Below are 25,537 nucleotides of genomic sequence, written 5' to 3'. Positions count from 1 at the left end.
TATCCTTTCACTGTTATCACTGAAATTCAGTAATCTATGCATGTTGTTATATCTACAGGTATATGGTACAACATACTTAGAGGAGTGGCAAAAGTGGCAGTCATCATCAATGTAAGTAACATATGAATGTATTGACTTGTGCTAATGCATATCTGTATGCAGTCTGACTAGATATTGGCTCTGTACTCCAGGACTCTGGGTTTAAAATGATGCAGGGACGGACAGACAAAATGGGCCATGAAACGCTGTTTGCTCTGCTTCTGCTCAAACTGTGACTCAGATATATTGTTACTCACCACGATTTCCTGCTCTCCACGGCTTAATTATATGAACTTCCCCTGTCCTTTTATTCCAAGAAGTCAAAGAGAAAGCAAGGGGAAGTCCATATAATTAATTCGTGGGGGTTGGGAGTGGATGAACCCGGTTAAAGAGTAACCATCCACACGGGACACTCTGAAGTAAAGCCAACGCACCCGCAACGAGACAGGGATCATATCCTTCATTTCATTGGTTGGCCAGTGGTCAACACGGCACCTATTGGTTGGGGAATTTTGACAGGGTTGTAACACAAAAAAATCCAAGAGCAGGGGAGAAATCTGAGAGCAGACGATTCACGAGCGCACAGAAACCAGCCCGGGAGCTGACAAGGGCTGAAGCTTGAGAGCAGGAAATCCGTAGGCGCAACAATATATCTGAGTGCAAGCACTGAAAGACCACGCTCTTGAATAAAGATAGGAAAAAACCTCCATACATTTATAGCCTGAAATATCTGCACAGTATTAGTCATGGAGCACACCTGTAATATTGATGTCCTGCCAATACACCTGATCGATCACAAGCCAATGACAAGTAACTTATCAGAACTAAATTTAATCTTTTGGAAAAGATATTTGGAGTAGTGATGTCCCATCTGCTAACATGGAAAAGACAAGACTTATGATAGGTAGCCACCCCTGCAGTGATCCAAATTATTTTCACTTAAGGGAGTTGTCATTTTTTGGTCAAATCAAGGTAGAGACATTTTCTTTGCAATTTCCGTCACAACAGTGCTTAAAGCCAATAGAGAATTTAAATGCTTGAGGAAAAAAAAGGGTGTCCTGCTCCATTTTAATTACACTTCTTACTATTACTATTAACTGTTCAGCTTACTTTTTCATTCAGCTCCTCCGCTTAGTCTTTCTGTGACACTTTGGGCCATGTGCTGGTTAAACAAGGTAAAACACATTAGCCAAGAAATGACACAGCTCTCTCATAGGAAGTAGGTGCAGCTTTTTACCCAATCATCAAGTGCAAATGATTAAAATACATTTTTGTTACATAATTAACATCCGTTAATTTAATTATTTAAATTGTATTTGTAAAGCATGTTACAGTGCCAAATCATACCAAGCATTATCTCAAGGCTCTTGAGACACTTAAGGCACTTCAAGGGATAATTCCCCCCAAAAATTTGATTCACTATTTAACTACTCAGCACTATGCCGGTGGAGGGATTGATGAAGTGTTTGAATCGCAGGGGTAAACAGTGTTGCAGCCAAATCCAATATAATTGAAGAAACTGGTGACTCCTTCTTAAAACACGATGCAAATGACAATGTTTCAAGTGGAATTTGAATGTCGGGGCTTCAGGACACAATATCTTAGCTATAGCTCACTTCAGTTCAATTCACTGATGACCACACAGCTAAACTGATGGGATTTGATTCTGACACAGTAAAGTTCCATCAACACTGCTGCACAGCCAAGAATAAAAGAAAATGATATCATCAGATATAAAGAAACTAAGATCGTAGTTACATATAGCACAGCAGTTACCTATAGATTCATAAGGGCGGGGTTGAGGAACAGTCACATAAGCAGGGCACACAAGAATGAGGAACGTATAGGGGGACACTACTCAGCCACCATGTTGCCAAATTACCAGAGATCATTGACAGAGCCACACCTCTGTCTGCCTCTACAATTCATCTTGTGACTCAATCAAAGCTGCAAAGTTAAAAAGCCCAAATTACAAAATGAACGGAGCTTATCTCCTTCATAAAAATACTGTGGCCTCTTTATGAGTGATAGAACAAGTTCAACTCAAACACTGTAGTCCGGTGGATTGTTTAATTTCAACTCAACACTATGCTATGGCCCACTTCAGGGGTTTGCACTGCTGTTCCACATCTGGTCTGATTTTATTTTTCTCATCAATTATTTCTTGTTACTCGGCACAAATATATTTATTCTTACCTTTGTGCCAATAGCTATTCGCGTGAGTTAAAGCCTGATACTCAAAAATCCTGGTCACTGGGGTGCAATGAATCCTGGGATAGGTTGGCCAAAGAAAGATACACTCATTGGATCCTTCGTTGGCCAGGAATGAAATAATGCATTTGTTAACCACTTTTGAAGGAGCCTTCAAAATGGCATGTCCAAGTTGTCCAAGCCTCCAAAAGGTCTTCAAAATCCAAAAGATTCAGCCCCTGAATTGTGACGTAGTATTTTCTTTTGTCACATTCCACACAGTTTTGATTGTACAAGGTAAATGACATATATTTTCACATTAGCCTAACTCCCATTTGTGTCTCTGACCTTTGAACCCCCACCCTACCACTCCATCCCCAACTCCAATTCCAGGCGTTTGTCATCTCCTTCACCTCAGACTTCATACCTCGGATGGTCTACCAGTACATGTACAGCCCAGATGGCTCCATGCATGGATTTGTCAACCACACGCTGTCCCATTTTAATGTCAGCCACTTCCAGGACGGCAAAGAACCCATGGATCCATTGCAACTTGGCTACCCTGTTGAGATTTGCAGGTGGGAAATACATTTCATTTCACAGTTGTCAATTTCTTGATGAAACATGTAAGAGACATGAAATGTAAGAGGACTATGCTGATAGGTCTAGAAGTGGGAGGAGGCAACTCGCTCAGGAATACACCTAACAACACTTATATAACTCAGTAATTAACACATTGTCCAAAGTTGTGGTGTTGTTGGGAGTTACATGCTGGTAACACAACAACTTGCTGGGGTGGTAATAAAATAGCTTTTAATGGTAAAAAAAAACTTTGAATGGAAAAATGGCACAGCTGGTGGCTGTCACTTTTTGTTTTGTATAAATAATTTAAACATTGATACACTTCTCCATTCATGTTAGACACTGACTTCTCTCATGAATATTGTAAATATTGTTATTTTGTTGATGTTCGGCTACACTCTCTAGTGCAGTCCTGTCTCCTGACATACACCTCTCTCTGACGTGTCTACACTTTTTCATACCTCCGTGCCAGCAACAGCCAGCAGAGGAGTTATGTAGTGGGGTTGTCCATCTGTGTCTGTCTGTCCAATTCTTGTGAACGTGATATCTCCAGAAGGCCTTGACGGAATTTCATTACATCTTAGAATTTGGCGGTCAAAGGTCAAGTCACATGTTTTACCTTGTGAATGTGATATCTCAGGGATGCCTTGAGGGAATCCTTTCACATTTGGGACAAACATGCACTTGGAGTTATAGATTAAATGATTTGTTTTTGATGATCAGAGAACAAAGGGAAAGGTCAGGGTGGCCTCAGAAAACATACCTTTGCCTCTTGAATGTGATATTTAAAGACTACATTAAAAATAATTAATTAATTATATTTCAGTGGTCAAAGGTAAAGGTTGTGGGGATCTTATAATTATCTGAGGGGAAAAAAGTGAAGATAGAAACTGCACCTGTTGGTTGAAGAATACAAATGCACTGTGGTAATTTTGTTTTATGGTTGTTTTGACTTTTCCTTTTTCTCACTGAGGGTTAAGGGCAGAGGATGTGACACAATGTTAGGCCTTTGAGACAAATTGTCATATGGGAATATGGGCTATACAATATATAATGATTGATTGGTTGGTTGGTTGGTTGATTGATTGATCTTCACTAAAGGTATAAGGACTACAGAGAACCTCCTTGGTCAGCCACTCCATATGAGATCTCCAAGGAGTTCTGGGCAGTACTGGCAGTGCGACTGGCCTTTGTCATTGTTTTCCAGGTAAGTTGACATATGCAGAAAGTCATAGAGATGTATGTATTTATTATATGTTTAAATCAAGGCAGCTGTCCCCTGGCCAGTTTGACCATCTGGATGGATTCGCTGACAGATCAGTTATTCTCCATCACCAGTCCAGGCACTGTTGGGTGCCATCTGACAGCACATTCAGCTCAGAATCAACTGTGAACTCTTACAGCAGGAATTGAAGACTTCAGAACAGAGTGGAGGAAACATAACCCCATATTGACATAGAAGTTGGACAGAATTTTTCCATAAATGACCAAATTTTGTCAAGTCAGCAAAAACCACTTGCCAGTCTGACTTGATATCGCCATCCAGAAAATCAGGCTACTGGCACTGTGCTGATGTCACGCTGCCATCTAGTGTTGCTCCCTTCATACAAAGTGAGTGTGGTAGCAGTAAGTCAAATGCAAACTTCCACATCATTGGAAAGATTGAGCAACCAACTGCAGTGTTTTCAGGTGTGTTAATACAGTATGTGTGGAGATTATTTCTGAAAAATCTGAAACCTTCAACTGGATGGAGATTGTTTTCATTTTAGAGTGAAAACATATTATTGTGGATGTAGCCTTAGTCAAACATAATCATTATCATGTTGTCTCTGCAGTCTCCCTAATTTATTTTGCATCCAAATTTGACTCAAGCTTTAGTGATTTAATGTTTTCTTTAACTTCATGTTTTAATATATGACATATATTCCTTTATACACAGTGTAGGATTGAAGATTCTGCATTTTCTTTACACATTTCAGCTGTAACAATTAGTTTTTAATATTTCATTAGAGAAAACACAAACAAAGACAAAAGAACTGATTTTCTTGCATTTATCTCCACCAGAATGTCGTGCTGCTGATGAATGACGTTGTAGACTGGCTAATTCCAGACATCCCTAAGGACATCAGCCTTCAGATCCACAAGGAGAAGATTCTATTGGTAGACCTCTTCATGAAGGAAGAGCAGGGCAAGATCCATATCCTTGAGAGCAGATCCTCTACTGGAGGCAAGGAGAACTGCAGTGGGAGCAACAACAACAACTGCACAATGGCCCACCCGCGTCCTGGACTCCAAAACAACAACACTAAGAGTTTCTAATGCTCGTAACAGCGATTTCTTGGTACAGTCTTTGTTAGCAAGTCAAAGCTTGCTAGCAGCCTGCTTGCTCAGGCCAACCTTAACACTTTGTATTTGTTCTTGTTCAGAACATTCCATCAACTGGGAGAGCTGCTGGCTGATGATGTGTGTGGAAAATGGGGCCAAATGTGTTGCAGTGTGTGTGCACAGCTTTCAAACTGAAAACTACTTCGTAAATGTACATTTGTGAAAGTGTACAGCAATCTTTAAAAGTGTAGTCAGTTTTGTGTATGTGTACGGGAATCTTTGAACGTGTACGCAATCATTTTTATTACTAAATATTTTTTATTTTAAACAGTATTAGACAACATAGCATGTGGATATATAATTTAACGTAGAAGGGCAGTAAGGAATATCATTTTTGTTTTCATCAAAGTTATTGGACGAGTCTGTTGTTACTCCCATCATGCTAGAAAATATTATATATATATATCTCACAGCCACAAACAGCCATTTACAGTCACATACACATTTACTAATGACCTGCATTTCTTTGGAGTACTGGTACGGTTATGTGAGGAACTTTAATAAGGACAAATGAGTGAGTGTTGAAATGAGTGTTAAATGAGTGTAGAAAAGGGAAGGGGTATTTAGTATCAAGAGCTGGAAAAAAGAATACTTCGCCTCCATCTCAGGTACACTTGTCACTTGACTGTTCTCTGTAATATGACTTGCACTACACTCCTAACATATCTGAACATTTAAGGTTTTCTTAGGCCTGACACAAAGCTCACAGGCCCACAGTGCCAGCGGCATTCTTTTCATGCAGTTTAGAGAACTGCACCATGGGAAGCATCCAAAACAATGATGCTGTGATGGTGCGCTGGAGCTGCAAAAGCCACTGCACTGTCACCAACACCTCTGGAACAAATAAACAGGCTTAGCCATGTTTTCACTACTTTCCATCTGTCAAGTAACTGCCAGCTTGATAGCATTGCCTACTTTGTACCTGAAATCTGTTTTGGGCTATCTTTAAATGACTAAAGCAAAATAGCATCAACAGTGTTTCTTCAAAGTAAATCTGACTTTTATTACTTATTAGAGTAGCTTCCCATGTTCTGTATTTTATTGTTGAAGGCCAGCTAGCACTTTTCTGGTTTCTGTAAGCGAATGTATATGTAACATTAAAGCCTGATTTGTTATTATTTTGAAAATGCTATACAGATGGTTATGTTGGTAGCTATGTAAGGATAAGGATAACTGGATTAAAGTTCACCCACTGCATGTTGTGACCGTATATTTCTACAGTAAGTGGTCGCCTTAGTTCCATTTGTAATAGCAATCCATATCTTACACTGTGAGTCAGTCACTGTGTTCCTAAAGACAAAGTAAATTGGGACACTGTGCTGGGCTCAGAAAGTAACATGACGTCAGTGCGACTATGGACACATCATCCCTTGAATACTGGGAAAAATTACATTTTCATATATAAATATAATTTAGCATTTGGAGCGTGGTAGCTGAAACATAGCAGTGTGGGCGTGACTGAGGGGTAGAGCGGTTGTCCTCCAACCAGTAGGTCAGCAGTTTGATCCCAGGCTTCCCCATCTGTATGCCAAAGTGTCCTTGGGCAAGATGCTGAACCCTGAATTGAAAAAAAAGTGCAGCTAATAGATGCACTGTGTGAATGGAAAACTCTACTGTTTAGCGCTTTGAGTGGTCATCAAGACTAGAAAAGCTCTATATAAATACTTACCATTTACTACTGCAGTGGGATAATAAAGATTAAAGTTGCATGCATTTAGCCCCCTAGAATATTGAGTGAATGCATCAGTAATTATTTTTTCTGTGCTGTATTCAGAGGGGGCGACAAACAGCCGCAGTGTCACCCACCACTATCTTACACACAGCAGTGAGGATATTGCTGTCACAACAGTCTTCAGATATAAATGCCTCATATCTGATAGAAAATGATCAAGGACAAACTTGACAATATGGTCACTGGGCAGAACAAGGCTCAAAGGTTCAGTGTGTAAGATTTAGGTGAAAAGGATCTATTGGCATTGAATATGATATAATCCTAGTGATGTAGTGAATAATGTGTGATCATCTAAATAGTATGAATTGTTGTTTTCTTTAGAATGGGCCCTTTATAAAAATACTTTATATTCACATCGGGAGCGGGTCCTCTCTACAGAGGCTGCCATGTTTTTGACATTAGTCTAGACTGAACAAATCAAACACCTTTTGAGTTTCTATGACAACCGAAGGATACCATAGGTTCTCTTTCCTGTTTGGAAGTGGAGGGTGAGGTCAGGGGTATTCAGCTGCAACATGCAACTTCACCAGTAGATGTCACTAAATTCTACACACTGAACCTTTAAGATATCTTCCTGTAGACAAGTTAACATTACTGCTACTGGTACAGGTAGACAGCATGATGTGTGTACTACCTTTCAACAAGTCAGGGAAGGCACTGTTAACAGGTAATGTAACTATAAGATAGTTCTATTATATACAATGTGTGTAGCCCTACACTGCAGTGTGCAAGATTAATGATTAGATTCATGATTGAAAGTCTTTCTCTGTCATTTCTGGGTGGGATTTTTTTGCTACTTTCCAGTGTGCCACATTATCAAAATGTCAAGTGAAATTTCAGTTTAAACCTGATTTGGCAGAACATGACAATCACTGTGCTGCCCAATTTTCATTTCAAACATGAATGCCATACCAAAACAGCACTGTATCAACTACCTAATAAATCTCTTTACTCCTACATTTGTGAAGATGGTTATAATTGGTCTGACATCAGCCAATTTGACAGATAATAATGTATGGATGAGTTTAACACCTTCTCACTAATGTTAAAGGTCGTACAAGGAACCTTTGGTTGATTTTGTGCCTCTGTGGACAGAAGCGGTAGTGTTTCCACTGTCACCTGTTGTAAAAACCTTGGTTCGGACGGCATGTGCATTTGTTTTTGAAAAAAAAAGACTCACATCTAGTGTGTTCAGGACACGAACCAAGATGTTTATACAATAAAGTTACATAGAGTATGAACCCTTTTGTCTTTAAAGACATCTTCTAACAATATTAGAACTGATTTAACATAACCATTGAGTATTAAATAAATGTATACAGTTATGAGAAATCCATACATGGAACATCCCACCTGAGACAATACCAAGTCACTCAACGTATAGGGGCTTAAAGTTGGCTGGAATATAAAACCACACCATTACACAGCTGTTTGAAGGATGCATAGCGATGAGGTCATCTTATAATCAGAATTCTCATTCTGATATCATCTATCTTGCTTGTAAGAGACGTGGAGTTGGCGAGGAACAGACTCAGAAGCATTGGTCTGTATGATTTAACCTTTAGCCTAGAGCGTAGCCCAGCTCACTGCCCCTGCTCCGTTTCCTATCCCTCTGCCTAAACATAAGCATTTCCAGCCTGAATGTCATAGATTGTTGCTCTGACATCACAGGTGACATTCTTCCTGAATGTCTCATTTGCTGTTGTAGGTCATAAAGAGGCAGCAATATGAAAATAAGACCATTTCACAACCAGTTAAAAACACCTATAGTAGGGGCTTAAATACCGTAAAAATACTGTATTAGTTTTAACTAATAGTGTCAGTTTAACTGACACTATTAAGGCTGATTCATGCTTCTGCTTTAAAGCTACGCCGTCAGTACACACATTAGTCACACTGCAATTACATTGCCAGGACGCTAGTGGTGGTAGAGTTTCTATGCTGGTAATGAGCGTCTTCCTGGTTCTGGTCGGCTTATTTACAAATTCTCTGGCATCTCACTTTCCTTCAGAACAATGGTGAGTGTTACTAAGCAGATTGGGTTGAAGCTGATAGATGTTGAAGAGCAATTAGTTTTTCTTGAAGAACTGCAATGAAGAAAAGATGCTGTCCGTATTAGTTCCTTCAACTCAATTCAAAAATGGCAACGAGTATGCTACCAATCACAGCACTTGCGGTCTGCGTCGCCTCGATGCTCAGTTACACTTTTGGGGAGGTGCACGTCAGGGTGCAGCATAGGGCTCTGCGTAGGGTACATGTCTACGCATAGTCTATGACATAGCTTGGACACAGAAGCATGAATTGGGCTTTTGTAATTATACTTTTAATGGAGACATGTATCATGGAATCAATACTCAAAAATCCCAGCACCATGATTCTTACACATTAACAAAGATAACAACATTTAGAGATTCTTGTACACTTTCATACATTTGAGTACAAATGTGGAGAGAGAAGCAGTTTCACAACTCATCACAGTAGTTATTTTGTTCCGAACAGATGTTTCCTTACATGCTGGTAGTGTCACAATAGGGGCACATAAATATAAAAAAATAGTCATGCTGACTTCCATGCTTACAGTGTTTCATTTTTGGAAGCATTACTTAATTTGCTAGTTTTGTAATACACTGTATTATCAAGCTTTAAACTATAGAGTTGTGTTAGTTGTCTATTATTTATATTATTATATGGACTGCCTGCTAGTGTAACTAGACATTTTTTGGAGAAAAAAAAACTTGCTTCACTTTCTAGAAATGTTCCAAACTATTTTTAAATTGTACTTTCTGTCTCAATTGCGTAATGAAATATGAAGAGGAAGTTCCATGTTTCTGAATAAATATATGTTATATAGCAACTTTACTGTGGATATTGTGATTACTATGCATGGCTTACCACAAATACATTGGCTTTATAAAGATAATAACGCAACACTAAATGTTGTCAGGTTCCGGAGGGTGTGAGGCGGGAACGAACGTAGTAGGAAAAAAGGGAAGGGAAGGACCAAAATGCAGAAACTAAATATTGTTTAACAAAAAGTGTATTTTATTTAAAAGGTAAACGTAACAAAAGAAATCTTCAAGATACAAAAGTCACACGCAAAAGCAGGAGTGGAACAAGGAAGGACAGGAAACAACTTACGGGGAAACGTGACGAGAGCTGACGGGACACATGAACATGACTAGAATAGATGATGATGAACAGGACATGACAAGAATGAAAACACACAGGGAGCAAGGACTACAAAATAAAACAGGAAACACTGAACAAACTTATCAACGAGAACAAAATACAATAACCAAGACAGGGATGAACACGGGAGAGGCACAGGGTGAAACATAGCGAGGGACAAGGAGGGGAACACAGGAGAGGGACACAGAGAACAACACAGGAGAAGCACAGGGTGGAGCACAGAGGAAGGCAGAAGGGAACATGAGAGGAACACAGGAGGGAACATGAGAGGAATGAAGAAAAATACATAACCGTGACAAAATACACCATTACGTGACAGAATACAATACCAGTGACAGAAAACACCATAACCATGACCAAATAAAACCATAACCGTGACAAATGTTGTGGGTCAGACTTATTAAAGTGTCCGTGATTGATAGACACAGCACATGAAAATGGAGAAAATATCTACATCAATTTGGTCACACATACAGTATGTAGCATCACAAAAATGTGCTGCAAATACTCACAAGACAACCAAATCCGTGCAACACAACAGAACTGTTTGCAGTGAAATTTGAACCACCTTTACTTGGCGGCTGTGGCCAATGGGTAGATCAGTTGTCCTCCAACCATGAGGGCAGAAGTTTAATCCCAGCCTTCCCCATCTGCATGTCCACGTTTCCTTGGACAAGATGCGAATTGCCAAATTGGTGAATAGCAAACCTGTACTTTAAAAGTACAGTGTGTAGAATTTTGTGATATGTAGTGTTGAAATTTCATGTTGCAGCTGGACACCCGTCACTTCACCCTCTCCTCCTTCCTTTCTGAAGACCTTTTACTTTGACTTACATTTTAACACAAATATATATAATTTTGATTGCTTACAGTTTCAAAACAGGCTTGTTACTTTAATTGGATGCATCCCATTCAATGCTTCAACCTAAATGAATGGGATCATAACATAGGAAAGACAATTCTTTGTATATATCACACACAACATAAATGGCTTAAAAGACATATAAATGAAACAGTCCAGAGAGGGACTCAACCACCAAGAGGAGCAGCACATATGTCTGTGACAAGGACTTTTTCCTTGAGCCAAGAAGTTGAATATATACTTACACATTTAGTTGAGTCACTAACACAAATCTCTGTTTAGTTTAGCTTTGAAACTCAAACGTTTCATTACTGAAAAATTAAGATGAGGAGTAGTTTATGTAGCCTTGTGATGAATTTGTACATTAAAAAGGGGCACCAACTATAATCTGAGCATATTTTCAGTTCTGTACTCCAAAAAAACACAGATACATCAACACGATGCAAAAATATGAAATATATTGACTAACATTGTACTAGGGAAGACATGTTATATGCAAATAGAATTAATATAGCAACGGAATTGAAAGGTGATTATTCTGGTGATGGTGAAATGTAATTTGTTAAGCATAGGACTGTGCGGTGATAACGTAAATGGCAAATAATCTATTAGTGAATGAGTGAGGGATTCTATGAAGGTAAATTTGGAGATTACAATTCAAAAAGAGTGGACAATCTCGGCTGGAAGACAGACCATGGTTCAGTGGCTGGTAACCTCACATAAGGTCCAGGTGGATTCTCCTTGAGACAACAACAGTTATTCAGCAGGGAGTTCAGCCAATAGTTACAGCTTCAGTGAGGCCTCTTCTCCAAGCTCTCTCCTTGGCTGTCTGAATGAGACTTAGACAGATTAACAAAAATTTGCATTTGGTGCATTATTCTTGCAGCTGGCTGTTGTTATGGCTTAAAAAAGTTAAAATGACAAACATTAAAGTTACTTAAACATACAGATAAGATAAAGTTAGTCTATGGGTACATTTTAAAGGTGAGACACTTAAAAGAAATACTTGTGTAAAGAAGTTAAAGCAAAAACTGCTAAAGTGTGTAAAAAAAAATCGAAGTGGAACCACAGGTGATTGAGTCTTTGCATCTCCACAATAACCCAACAAACATGTGTTGTGAGGAAAACCAAATAATAAACAATGCAAGTAAGAAAGTGAATTCGACAAATGTGGTATAAAGGGAATCATGGATAGATGATTGTTAATTCTACATTATGAAGAAATAAAATTAATAAATAAAGCATGTATCTTTATGAAAAACGAAAATAGAACAAAAAATATATCTAATTGCAGTCTCTTCATATGGTAAATGTATGGTTGCATGTGAGATGAACATCAGAATACCAGACCTGGAAATCAATTTAGCTTGCATTAAGACTTTAAATGGTGTACAATTCTTATCAAATTATCTGAAAATAATATCATACAAAACACAATTCTCTCATTGTTTTAGACATTCAATTAAATTAGCTGGTTTTTAGATCAGAGTGGAAAGTTGTATGACCTTTGTCTGATATCTGGTCATGGTGAGCTCCCACTGAGTGGGAAGAGAAGCGCTCATAATGAACCGACCAGGTTAAAAAATATCTCTTTGTAAGAATAGCAACCCTTCTTTTTGGTTTACTGGCGGGAATCAAGTTTTATGGTATGGAGATATGGTGGAGGTCAACTTGCATGTCACAGTATCTGTTTCCCCCAACTTGGCTCAGTGACGCCTGAAACTAGGCCAGGAACGTCACTACTTTTCATTATCAGGGATTTTTCAGAACTTTATGAGAGCTTCTGACATCTGTCATATGTAAAGAGAGGCAGGTAACCATGGTCTTGGATTACATTATTTACTGGCTTGTTTAGATTTTTTTTCTGCCATTCGATTTTGGAAACACTGGATTACATGTGACCAAAATAAAACACTTATTTACATGGTCTGCAATGTATTGCTAACAAGCCTCACTGGCCTGTGTTATATTTTGGCATTGATGTTTCTTTGAACTGTGCATAAATGCATTCCTGGGGCCAGAGCCTTAAATGATGTTTCAAACTGCCGGCTAAGGATAAAAGTAGATATGGTATAATTGTTATTCACATCTATGGTAATGATACACAATTACATCAGTTGGAGGTCCCAAAAATATGATAATATTGAGTTGGTAGTTTCAAAAATAATGTCGGAGTCCGTAGTATTTCTGCATAATCTCACCAGTGACAACATGTGGGCTCCATATCATCCATTGTCCTTCCACTGCTGGTTGTCGACGTTGTGTCCAGAAAACTGAAAGTGTGCCGGGCCCATCTAGTGCATTTCTGTCCATCCTTAATTCTCTCACTTGCAGCTCTCTCTGAGATTTATTCCCCCACCAAAATAGCCTTTTGGGTCATTTATGTGAAAATGGGCTATAGATCGAATGATTGATCTGAATTCTGCCTCCTGTCATCCATGCTGCAACAGGGGGAAAAAGAGACACAGCTGGATGGTGACTTCAGCTTTAGGGGTGCTGCTTGAAAGGACCCGAGTCAGGCAGTATGGTCAAAGTGACTGCATCTTACTATATTGCCCTTATCAAAGCAATAGTCGACAAGCTAATTCATACTCTAAATTGATATGGTTCAATTATTCATTCTGTTTTATTAGATTATGATTAGCTATATATGCCTTTTAGTTAACAGCACACAGAGGGAGAGAGGTAGATGGAGTCAGAGAGAAGGAGGGAGAGAAGGATGGAGTGGACAGAAAGGGAGCAAGGTGAAAAAGTGGACAGACAGCATCTATTGATTTCCAATAACTAAGCAGTGCAATGATTGTAAATGTAAATACCCTCCAACCTCTCATATTAACATTACTCAACATTACTCTTTTTGCTTTATTCACTACCAGGCTGTATGCTACTTTCTGATTGAAAGCAATGTAATACAATAACTCATTTGGTTGCTTGTTGAATTGCAGTTGAATTCAGTGAAAGGGTTGAATACTTTTGCAGAAAGGACTTTTAATTAAAACATTTTCTGGAAAAGAAAATATTGGGAGAGAGTCATGTTAAATGCAATTATATTAGCAAATAGCTACAAATATTAATTTGTCCAATCCATTTGTCCCTCAGTTTTTTTTACATAATACACACTTACATTTGAACTAACAGTGTAAATAGTAAACTGTTCTCATATGTTTGACAGTGGAAGGAAAGGTGTCGTATAGAAGCATTTTGGGAACTGTTGATGTTGCAGCAGGTAGGTTTGGTCAAGACCTCACATGAATGTTTCAGTGGATTTACTCTCTACATTATTTGTATCACTCCACTTTGACATTTTCTGTTTTTATCCAGTGGTAAGGACATGACAATACATTGTACACTTCATAAAGCAAATTTGTAGAAACTCTTAGTAATTAGTCAAATCTACATTATTGGGACATGGTTGGCACAGGCAACTTTTACTTAATCCCTTATTCAAATGCAGAAGTAGGCAAAATGTATTATTCATTCATTCAAACAAAACCTTATAGGAGACCATGAACGAGTCACAGTATGCATGTAGCATCTGGTCCACAGGGCTATAGTTCAGGGAATATATGTTGGGGGACATCTTCTTGAGGAAGATTCCAAGGTTGAATTTCTCCTCCCCTGTCACGGTGTCCAACGAGTAGAAGATCTCTTCCATTTCTTTGTTGATGTACCGTGTTGCATAGAGCACACCACAGGCCATAAAGGTATTGGTCACCCCCTGCTTGTAGACCGAGGTGTTCCAGGTTTGGCCAAGTGTCGGACTCTCATCGTCCTCCACCTTGGTCAGCACCAGGTTTCCATAGTCCTGGGTCGTGGTGTAGATCACCCAGACACCAGACTCATCTGTTGCCAGGTCCAGGTCGGTGAACGGGTAGCATTCATCAAGGTGGCAGAAGTTTCCCTTTGAGTTAAATCTGACAAAACAGGACAGAAGTGATGGATTGGGGATATTTTTTGTTCTTCTCCACACGGTGAATACAAATATGAACTGTATGGAGTTTTAAATGGTAAATGGGCCCTCTTTATATCCAGACTTATTTACCACTCAAAACACTTCGAGGTACAAGTCACATGCATCCATTCGCGCACACGTTCATACAGTGCTTCTCATACACAGCTCTTTTTCAGTCATACACCATTCATACATTGTCAGCTTGGGGTTCAGTATATTGCTTAAGGACACTTCACTTTTTTTCTGTAATTCTTACTCCTTGCTACAAAACAACAAGTAGTGTAGTTTATAGTTTATAGTGATTGAAACACTGTAAAGTTTCTACTTCCATTGTGACATTATCATTTGCTTTTGAATTCCCACCTGCTTGCTCTTTAATTATGCAGCATACGTGATTGTAAATACACTAAAACTAGTCTTAGTCTAGTGTAGTCTCAGACTTAATCTTGGCATACACTAATATTAAAGGTATAGTTCACAGAATAAAGGAAAACTCACTCATTATCTACTCACCACTATGTGGATGGAAGGGTGGGTGAAGTGAACTTTGCTGCGGCCAAATCAAACACAATTTAAGTAACTGGTGATCAATTCTTCAAACGTAAACAAAAACATAAAATGCTACCATACTGATTCTGTGGTGTCAACCAAGTGTCTACACTTTTTTTCACCAGATACTTCAATTGTATTTGATTTGGCTGCAACAAAGTTTACCCCTGAAACTCCAAAAGGGTTTTGTTGGCTCAAACACTTCCCCACCCTTCCATCGGCACAGTGGTGAGTGGATAATGAATTACTTTTTTATTTTTGGATGGATAGACTAATATACTCGCTGCTACTGTAGTTAAGTATTCCTTTCTCTGTCAAGTGTAACTTTGCTTTTCTTCTTCTCACTGGTGCTTCATTCCCTGGTATACACTTTAATTTTCATCTTCATTTATATTTAGACTTCATTTCATTTTCTTTTTTTCCCACTGTATTCTATTCTACTATGTATTGTTCTGTACTGTAATCTTCAAGAATTTCCTTCTGGATAAATATCTTTTTTAATCTTATCTTGAATACAAATAATTTTTTTATAATTGTTTGTGGTCTGTAATGAATAAAACATTGACATGAACATTGAATGAGCTGAAAGACAAAGGTGAGCAGCGAACCTGGTGCCTTTGGGTAGTTTTACAGTGGTAATGGTTTTAGAGGTGAGGTTGAATCGGCAAACTGCATCTTGGTTATAACAGTTGTAGTATAAGGCCCCACTAAACAGAACAACATTTGGACCCTGGATGGTGTTGGTGGTTGGGTTACTGCTGTGGATCAGGACATTCCCTGGAAGAAGGGGAGAGAGGGGTTATCAGTACATAAAAGTAATCAATAATATATGTGCCATAGTTTTTTAGTGGCAGGTCCATCGCTGTCCAAAATCAGTGAGCCCCATAATTACTTGACAATTACTTTTGTGTCCGTTACCAACCATTCCATTTCAACATGAATAATTTATAAAGGCTTATTATCTCCCAATTTGATCCTACCGATACTTTCACAAAACTTTGGAACAAATTCAATATGTGTTTAAATAATGTAATTTTAAAATTTTGTAATTTGATTTTACAATTTATTAGATTTAAAACACTAGACCATGAGGGAGAGTTCCATTTTTATTCCAAGAGACTATGTATATCATGAATCATATTTTTTTAAGTTTTATTCCAGTAGCATCATTGCTTTAAACAACTTGGATTGGTCTTTTTCTTCAATTTACACTGAAGAGGTCATCAGGTCATAGGTGGATATAGAAGTCTTATACCTGTTATATAAAGGACTGTTATAAAGTGCAGACTTTGGAATCATGTTATAGTAGTCAAGCAAAGTACAGTTAAAAAAGGTAGTATTATTACTGTTATAATAAAGAAATAAAGTTAATTAAACTTGAAGCTTTCAGTCAACAAATATTCTGGAATTAGCATTTTGATTTAAAAACTGTAAAAAAGAATGAAAAGATACAGAGATAGTGACGTTGTTTCCATGGTTATTATTATCAGTGAGACTTTAATGTCTAGTGAGCTGATATGACAAAACAATTCTTTACCTGGGACGCTAACCCCAACAATGATAGAACTCAGGCTTGAGTACAGACGGACATAGTTGGAGTATCTGTTGCTGGCGGTCATCATTACCAGCCAGTACCAGTTCTCTTTCCCCACCTCTGGTTGGGGATCCCGACCCCAAGCGCCATACTTGTAGGAGCCAGGATACTCTCCTGCTGTGTACACCCTGGGCCCAGTGATGTTCACAAACTCACCGTGTGGACAGTTCCCTGAGGGGTAAATGTGAAAATAGATGAATACCCTGTGCCAATGTTGTGCCAACTGAACTGCAAATATTTAAAAAAATAATGAACAACACCCATCATAATGATCTATATAGTCCATCTGCTACCTTGACATGACAAGTATGGTAAATGGTATTTATATAGCGTTTTTCTCGTCTTGATGACCACTATAGGTGCTTTGCAATACAGTGTGTCGTTCACACACACGTTCATACAGTTCATCATTGAGCCGCCGACCCTCTGGTTGGTGGACTACACGCTCTACTTCCCAAATCACAGCCACCCCAAATGCATGTGAAGTCTTAAAAAGGTCCTCATAATCAACCTTATCAAGTGCCTTCTCCTGCTCCGAACTAAGGAATTCAAACTTGATTTGATTGATTGAAACCTCACATTTACAGTTTTGACAAGTTCACTGTGTCACACAAAAGGTGTTGGTTATCATGTATTGAAAATACTAATAATATGACTTGTCACATTGTAATATTGTCTCTAACTGCCTTCAGCGTGGTTTAGAGACTTACTACGTGGGGGCTGAGTGGGTTGGATGATGTGGTTATGTCCATTCTTGCACTGGTCTAGATCTCTCTTCAAACGCATGTTAGCTTCTTGTCTCCTCACCACCTGCATAGTGTCGTACTTTTCCAGCTCTTGCATCTCTGCTTTCGCCTCTTCAAGCTGAGGGATAGCAGCACAGCAGATGTCATAACATGTTCCGTCTACAAATATAAATGACTTTGAATATAGCATCGCCTATCATCTGAGAAACTGGACTGGCTGATACATTAATAGTGAGCACAATGAGTTAAAAGACAAAAACTCTCTCTACTTCCATGTTTTTCACTACAGAGGAAACACTGACATTTCACATACTGTAATGTGACCGGAAAAGTCAAAATTTCATTATGACATATGTTCATGTATGCTGTGAGGACAGTGCAATAAGACTTAAAATTAACATTAATAGCATACTAGCACACAGATGCTGCCTTCATTAGTGATAACCGTGGTGAGCAGCAGGTGTTGGTGAATCTACCTGTTTCGTGGCGCCAATGGTGAGATGCTGGTCTCTCATGGTGGTGCTATTCAGCTTGTCCATGAGCTGTTTGATGTCCTTCAATTCATTCTCTATTACCTGCAGGCTGAGAACCCCATAAAGATCTTGGTCATCCTCTCTCTCCAGCATCGACACGTCTTCCAGCAGCTGGGGGAGACGTCGGTCCAAACCCAGCAGCAGACTGTCCAGCTCTAGAGTCTTCAGGGAGGACAGGTAGACCCTTTGATCAGACATCACTAAGAGCTCCATTAGTATGACTGTACGCTTAAAAAGAGTAGTGTAATGCAATGTTGAGAATCTGAAGGAGGATCTGTTATACACAGTCTGGTTTTACAAGTAGTAGTTACCTTCCTGGCGGTAATCTCACTGTTGCATTCTGATGCATTGTCCTCCACTGCGCTGAGTTCGTCATGAGGGAATGCCTGCTCAGAATTAGTCAACTCACACACACATTTTTCTGCTGAAGTCACCTGAAATCCAAAATATTAAACATGGCATGTTAAGAAAAAATCCTAAATATTTCTGTTTCACATGGGCAGTGTGTAGTTGTAATAAAAATGATAATAATCACTATATCAATAGTGTTTTCTTACCTGTTGGCTGAAAGTGAACAGAGCACACAGTGGCACAAAGATATACAACATCATAGTGGAGTGAAGACCAAAACTTAATGAAACTGGCCCTGAGCAGTTTTGATGTTACTGTCTCGCTGTAGAAGCAGGTTGTGAACAATTAAGTGTGCGTGTGTGTGTGTGTGTGTGTGAGGGACAGCAAGATGTGTCATGTTTCCTTCAAAATGGGACCACTTCCTTATTTTGGTGGGGATTGCAAAAGCAGGGAATTTTCTTTTACCCAATAAAGGGAAATACTGAACAATTTAGAGAAAAGCCTTTTGAAAGTAACATGCAAACACTAAAATTAGTGGCGCAGGAGTTATTCCGATTTTTTACGGAAATAAAATGTAAAAACAATCCATTCAGCATTTTATTTGCCTGAGTACAGAACTATTAACAGAACAATGGACTGAAAGCTGTATATCATGGCGATCAAATGACAATGTGAAGGGTATTGCTCATAGTGACTAAACCAAAGGGATTTATCACTTAACTTTGCTTTTCCTTTCAGCTTTATGGCATATTTTATTATCTCTAAGGTATTTGTTTTATTGCCATCACCTTCAGCAGATTCATCACGCGGCTGCTTTAAGTGATAAAGATTCCACAAGTTTACCAGCATCAAACAGCAGACAGCTTGTGAACATACCAGATATATTTTTCTGTTGGTGGACTGTAACACAGCTAAAAGCATGTCAGGATTAGTTTCCCTGTTAACGAAATACACAACAGTAATAATATATCAACATTCATGCAATTGTCACTTTTCTTTATTTAAAATGTTTGAAATTCTACATATTAGCATCATTGTGCTTCTAAACATGAATTATCGTGTGCTGTATAACTGGAATATTCATCTGACAACCACATTGATTTTAGTTTATATTGATGGATAAACATTTATACAAGTTTTTACTAATTGATGCATCATTAGAAACAAATGTTGCCTTCAGATACCAGTGTCAGTGCCCACTCTGTCCAAAGGGTTGAGAAACGTTGATGGGAAGGAAAGAGGAAGGGAAACAGTAACCATTGCATGCAAATGTACAGTATGTGATGTTTGTGCAGTAGATATGGTGAATATGTGGTAACAGGATTCAGGAACATAAAGTTTTCTAGTGTTTTATGTTCTGTATTTTATGGATCATATTCACTTTGTCCCCATCAATAGCACAGATACATTGTCTGGTCCTGAAACCATAGAACCAGATTTATATTTGAACCATTTTTCTTCTATTGATCTTCCTGAACTGACCTTATTCGGTTCATCATCTAAACCAACAACTTGTCAATTAGACTCTGTCCCAATTAGACTTTTTAAGGAAGTTTTCCCCTGATTGACAGTTCCATATTAAATCAGATTAATATGTCTTTGTTAACCGGCTACGTACCACAAGATTTTAAGGCTGTTGTAGCTGTTATTAAACCTCTGCTCAAAAAGCCTACACTTGATCCAGAGGTTTTAGCTCATTACAGACCCATATCCAAGCTGCCTTTCATTTCCAAAATCCTAGAAAAAGCTGTTGCTAACCAGCTGTGTGATTACTTAGATATTAACGGTTTGCTGGAAAACTTTCAATCAGGATTTAAATCAGACAGATTTCAATTTGTTAACGTCAACAATGACCCCTCCATGAACATGCAAGTTAGTCATGGAGTTCCACAAGGTTCTGTCCTTGGACCGATACTCACCTTATATATGCTCCCCTTAGGCATCATGAGAAAGCACCATGTCCACCACCATTGTTACACAGATGACACCCAGCTGTACATTTCTCTGAAGCATGATGAATCTAATCACTTAGTTCAACTTCAGGAATGTCTCAAGAACATCAAGGCGTGGATGACCCAAAACTTCCTACTTCTAAATAAAAAAACTGAGGTCGTTGTAATGGGCCCTAAACATCTTAGATAAACACTGTCTGAACAGATAGTTACCTTGGATGGTGTCAGTTTGGCCTACAGCTCCACTGTGAGGAACCTTGGAGTTATGTTTGACCAGGACATGTCATTTAACAAACACATAAAACAAGTCTCTAGGACAGCTTTCTTCCACCTGCACAATATTCACAAAATTAGAAACATCCTGTCTAAGAAGGATGCTGAAAGACTAGTCCACGCATTCGTTACCTCTAGACTAGATTACTGGAACTCTTTATTATCAGGATGTCCCAGGAAATCAGTAAAAAATCTCCAGTTGGTCCAAAATGCTGCAGCACGAGTGCTGACAGGAACAAGAAGGAGAGATCATATCACTCCTGTCTTAGCTTCTCTACATTGGCTCCCTGTAAAATTCAGAATATAATTCAAGATCCTGCTCCTCACATTTAAAGCCCTTAACAATCAAGCCCCCTCATATATCAAAGAGCTGATAACACCATATTATCCAAATAGATCACTTCGTTCACAAAACACAGGCTCTCTAGTGGTTCCAAGAGTCTGTAAGAGAAGAACAGGAGGTAGACAGAATATTTGTATGATTACTTTTTGCCTTTTATTAATTAATTTATTAAATTTGATAATTTGAGTTACCCTATTTGATTAGACTGTGTTGATTCAGTTCACAAAAATAAATATATAAGTTAAATATATCCTACTGTGTTTTTTATTAATTTTATGAATACTTTTGACGATGGGTGCCCTTTTTTTGGCTTGAGCACCTGCCCCCAAAAATGTCTGTGCACGTGCCTGGCTGTTGGTAATAGTGAAACTCCATAATTTCAACTTTTTGGAGTTTCACATCTACATTTGAGGTTTCAAGGCTGCGTCAGCAAAAGATGTGTATGAGTAAGAAAGGCGGACTGGTCTTTCCAGTACTGACAGCTTCTGTCATTGTCCGTCCACAATTCCTTTCTCCAGCTCTAAAGATGCTGCTGCTGCTCCTCCTGCTGCTGTCATTTACTGTGAGTTTCATTCAGAGTCTTACTCCTACAAACTAACCATAAAGGAAAATACTTTTTGGTTCTTTGTTTTGTTGCAGTCTCTTTTCTGCAGTTCGTCAACTGGAAATGCTGTAACATCTGGTATTACATGTTGTATGAATAATAATTTTATGTTAAATTCAAATGTGCAGGATGACAGTCAGACTCAGCGTGTGTGGGGTTTGAAGAAAAATGGCTCGTGCGTGTGCGCAGTAAACTCCAACATTTGGTCATTCCCTGTTATGAAGTACGAGGCTGTGATGCAGCAGGTTCTGTCCTGTGAAGGTTCTTTAAACAACTTGCAGGAGCAGGTAAGATCAATAACAGTTGTAATTCTGATAACTATCAGACCCTTCAATTTACCTGATCAGCATTTCTTGTGAAAGAGTCAAATTTCAGTTTCCCTCTGTGTTTCCTTGCAGGTGAGATTGTCTCATCAGCGTCTCCCTCAGGTCCAGGCTCTGCTTACGAATATAACAGCTCGGCTGCAGCCGTACCAGCACTTGCACTACCAGGGTCTGTACACTGACTTGTCTTTGCGAATGCTGGGAGAGGAGCTGATCCAGCTGGAGTCAGACGTCAGTGCCATCCACAGCAAGTTAAACAACGACCTAACACAGAAACTCTCTAAAGAGGTACTGCATTAATCATTATAGTACAGCAGAGAAAAATACTAGCACATTAATGCATTAAGCAGCATGAAGATATAAAATGTGTGTGTGTGTGTGTGTGTAGGTGGGTAAATTTCGCAAGGATATAGACAAGATGACAATGTCAGACACCATTAACATGAAGACTGTCAAAGAGAAACTGCGCTACCTGAAGAACAGTGCTGAGTCCTGCAAGTCAATCCCCCAAGACTTCAAAGGTAAGTGTGTGTGTGTGTGTGTGTGTGTGTGTGTGTGTGTGTGTGTGTGTGTGTGTGTGTGTGTGTGTGTGTGTGTGTGTGTGTGTGTGTGAAACATTTTAAGCATCAATCGTAAGTTGTGAAGACATTTTAACTGTGACTCACTTTTTCAATGGGCTGTTTGAGGATTGAGACTTGGTTCCTTATTAATCCATATTTAGGTGGGTAGAATTTTTCCTTAAATTAGAAAGTGTAAGGGTTAGGCATTTAGTTTTTACAATAAAGGTTTGGGTAAGGGAATGCATTGTTAATGAGTGTACTCAATACTATATTCTAGAAGTACAAACATACGAGTGTGTGTGTGTGTATTGTGAAGACCTTCATCTTTAGGGGTTAGGGCTCGGCAGGTAATAGTTATGTCTCTAAGAAATGAATGCAAGTCAATATAATGACATATGTAGCATGATTGCAATAAGCAAAACAAACTAAATTAATACAAAACTAATTGAAAAAGCATAAAAATGTATCTACTCTATCTCATATACAGATACAATAACTGTGCAGAAAACATGTTGACACAAAAGGGGAAAAAATCCTAAAAACTGTGTCAAAACAAAAACATTGAACGTGTAACATTGTAAGATCCCTACAGAAGCTACAAGACATACTGACCATGCAAAAAACCTAAATACGGGAGAAACCTATGTTTTTGGAGTATTCTGGCATCTTGGACAATGTTTTATGAAATACAATTCAACTTGGATTTGAATAATAAGAAACATTAAATAGTAAAAAATGTAATATGTTTAAGTGAGGCAGGGGCAATAATTTATTTTCGAAAAAATCTTTATCTATTTTTAAGAATTTGTCTCTAAACTGTGTTGTGAGAATGCCAGAATCCAGAAAAAAGACCTTCCACATTCTCTGTATGATAACGAAAATAATTTCATCTATATTTTTATTTCAATTAGAACTTCAGGTCTCAGTTTAGAAATTTTGATACCAGAGATAAAGCAGTAAAGCACAGTGCTCTTAATGTGGAAGCCAGAAATGCATAACATAATCATTAATATTAGGTCCCTGTCAAACATTAAATTCCAAGTTTTAACATAAATTATGGATGCCATGCATATACATGCATTATGTAAATCATAATTTCTGAAACCAATCCTATACCCTCAGGCATAAAGACAGAGACATTTAGTCCGTCTATACTGTACTGTACTTCACATTACCTTGAGACTCCTCCACTCTCTATTTCCAGGCCGGGAAAGGTACTGCCTTAAAGGTCTGATGACCAACATCAGTGAACCTGTCACTACTAAGATCAGTCCCAATGGAAAGAGCTTAATCTCTGGTTCATGGGGCAAACAGGCGAAGATGGACAGTGATGAGCAGAAGAACAGCTATTGGGTTCAGTCTCTGATCAACAGCAACATCTGGGGAAACACTCTGCGCTTATATGAAAGCTATGATGACTTTATGGCCTCTGTCAACCACAAGGATTTTCCCTTTGCTCCAGCATTCAGCCATGCCAATGCTATTGAGGGTCCCAGTGCTGTCCTATATGGTGAAGCGCTGTACTATCATTGTTACCGCTCTATAGATGTTTGCCGCTACGACCTCCTGACCAGCAAGGTCAATCGGGTAACTCTTCCAGGCAACGAAGTGGGTTTTAACAACAAGTTCCCTTATTGTTACTATGACTGTCGTGCCAACAGTGATGTGGATGTGGAGGCAGATGAGACAGGACTATGGGCCATCTATGCCACCGTTGGTAACCATGGTAACCTCGTGGTGAGCCGGCTAGTTTGGGACAGTGAAGGTGAAACACTCAATGTCTCACAGACATGGGAAACAAGGATTTTCAAGAAGGCAGTGAGTAATGCTTTTATGGCGTGCGGCGTGCTGTATGCCACTCGTTTTGTGGACACCTACCATGAAGAGGTTTTCTATGCTTTCGACACTGCAACAGGCAGAGAGGACAACACACTCAAACTGTCATTGGAAAAGGTGGTTAATGGAGTAGCTAGTCTGAGCTACAACCCCACCAACAGGCAGATCTACATGTACAATGATGGATATCTGCTGGCCTACCAGGCCCTCTTCTGATCTGATGCAGTTGTACTTGCTTTTTCTCATGTTAGCCATGTTCCTATAACACAAGAAAGGAGCAAAGCTTGAAACATATCATTTGAGAGTATTCAAACTGTGTCATGGGTTAGCCAATTTCTGCAATTGTTTAAAAGATTAAAAGCATTTCATATACTCCATGTGTCTTTATAAGAAGTAATTATGGTGTAAATAAATAAAAAATACAGCAATTTATTTCATCAAGAATAGCAGTGGTTCCATTTGCCTCTTTATTCTGGCCATATACTAAACATGTGTAGGGGGAGGTGGGAATATCGTTCTGAACTAAATTCAGAAGGCAATATACAGCATATGTAATAGTTGACAACACCAACACAAATGTGCAAAAGCATGTTATATTATAAACTGTCTTATAAGACAGTCCAAGTGATGAAAATAGCATTCAATAAAGTGAATCTATCTATCTATCTATCTATCTATCTATCTATCTATCTATCTATCTATCTATATTAATTATTAATTATAAACATCTACTATGTTCCTAATTATACAATTCTATCACTTATCCAATGCACAATATACTATATAAACATATACTTTGGGGTTTTAGCTAATTATAGACCCATAACCAACCCCCATAAGAAAGTAAAATATTTTATTTTAATTTAAAGGTGTGTAGAATTCAGTGACATCTAGTGGTAAAGTTGCATGTTGCAGCTGAACACCCCTCACCGCACCCTCTTC

General features: G+C 38.6%; 3 protein-coding genes across 4 annotated transcripts in view; 2 read left to right on the top strand and 1 right to left on the bottom strand.

Annotated features, from left to right (window-relative positions):
* LOC138410786 (anoctamin-1-like) overlaps positions 1–6,393 on the top strand; it is a 44,721-nt gene extending 38,328 nt beyond the window's left edge. For both annotated transcript variants that reach the window (XM_069527933.1, XM_069527932.1), the window contains 4 exons: positions 59–111; positions 2,623–2,807; positions 3,913–4,018; positions 4,876–6,393. In XM_069527933.1, the coding sequence (XP_069384034.1) occupies positions 59–111; positions 2,623–2,807; positions 3,913–4,018; positions 4,876–5,130 (599 nt within the window). In that variant the 3' untranslated portion in view covers positions 5,131–6,393. The remainder of the gene's footprint in view (positions 1–58; positions 112–2,622; positions 2,808–3,912; positions 4,019–4,875) is intronic.
* Positions 6,394–13,947: 7,554 nt separating this feature from the next.
* Positions 13,948–19,128, bottom strand: LOC109624210 (olfactomedin-4-like). Its single transcript, XM_020078743.2, has 7 exons — positions 18,911–19,128; positions 18,665–18,787; positions 18,297–18,515; positions 17,785–17,938; positions 17,018–17,245; positions 16,089–16,257; positions 13,948–14,893 (listed from the first exon to the last, which is right to left on the bottom strand). The coding sequence occupies exons 1-7, from the start codon at positions 18,962–18,964 to the stop codon at positions 14,458–14,460; spliced, it is 1,383 nt and encodes a 460-aa protein (XP_019934302.1). The 5' UTR covers positions 18,965–19,128; the 3' UTR covers positions 13,948–14,457.
* A 2,514-nt stretch (positions 19,129–21,642) lies between these two features.
* On the top strand, positions 21,643–25,041 carry LOC109624211 (olfactomedin-like). The gene is made up of 5 exons (XM_020078744.2): positions 21,643–21,834; positions 22,005–22,163; positions 22,275–22,487; positions 22,588–22,720; positions 23,964–25,041. Exons 1-5 carry the CDS (start codon positions 21,709–21,711, stop codon positions 24,809–24,811), a joined length of 1,479 nt encoding a protein of 492 aa, XP_019934303.2. The 5' UTR covers positions 21,643–21,708; the 3' UTR covers positions 24,812–25,041.
* Positions 25,042–25,537: the final 496 nt, after the last annotated feature.

This window comes from Paralichthys olivaceus, chromosome 7, assembly GCF_024713975.1.
Source record: "Paralichthys olivaceus isolate ysfri-2021 chromosome 7, ASM2471397v2, whole genome shotgun sequence".
NCBI lineage: Eukaryota > Metazoa > Chordata > Actinopteri > Pleuronectiformes > Paralichthyidae > Paralichthys > Paralichthys olivaceus.
This window is presented reverse-complemented; position numbering and strand designations above follow the sequence as displayed.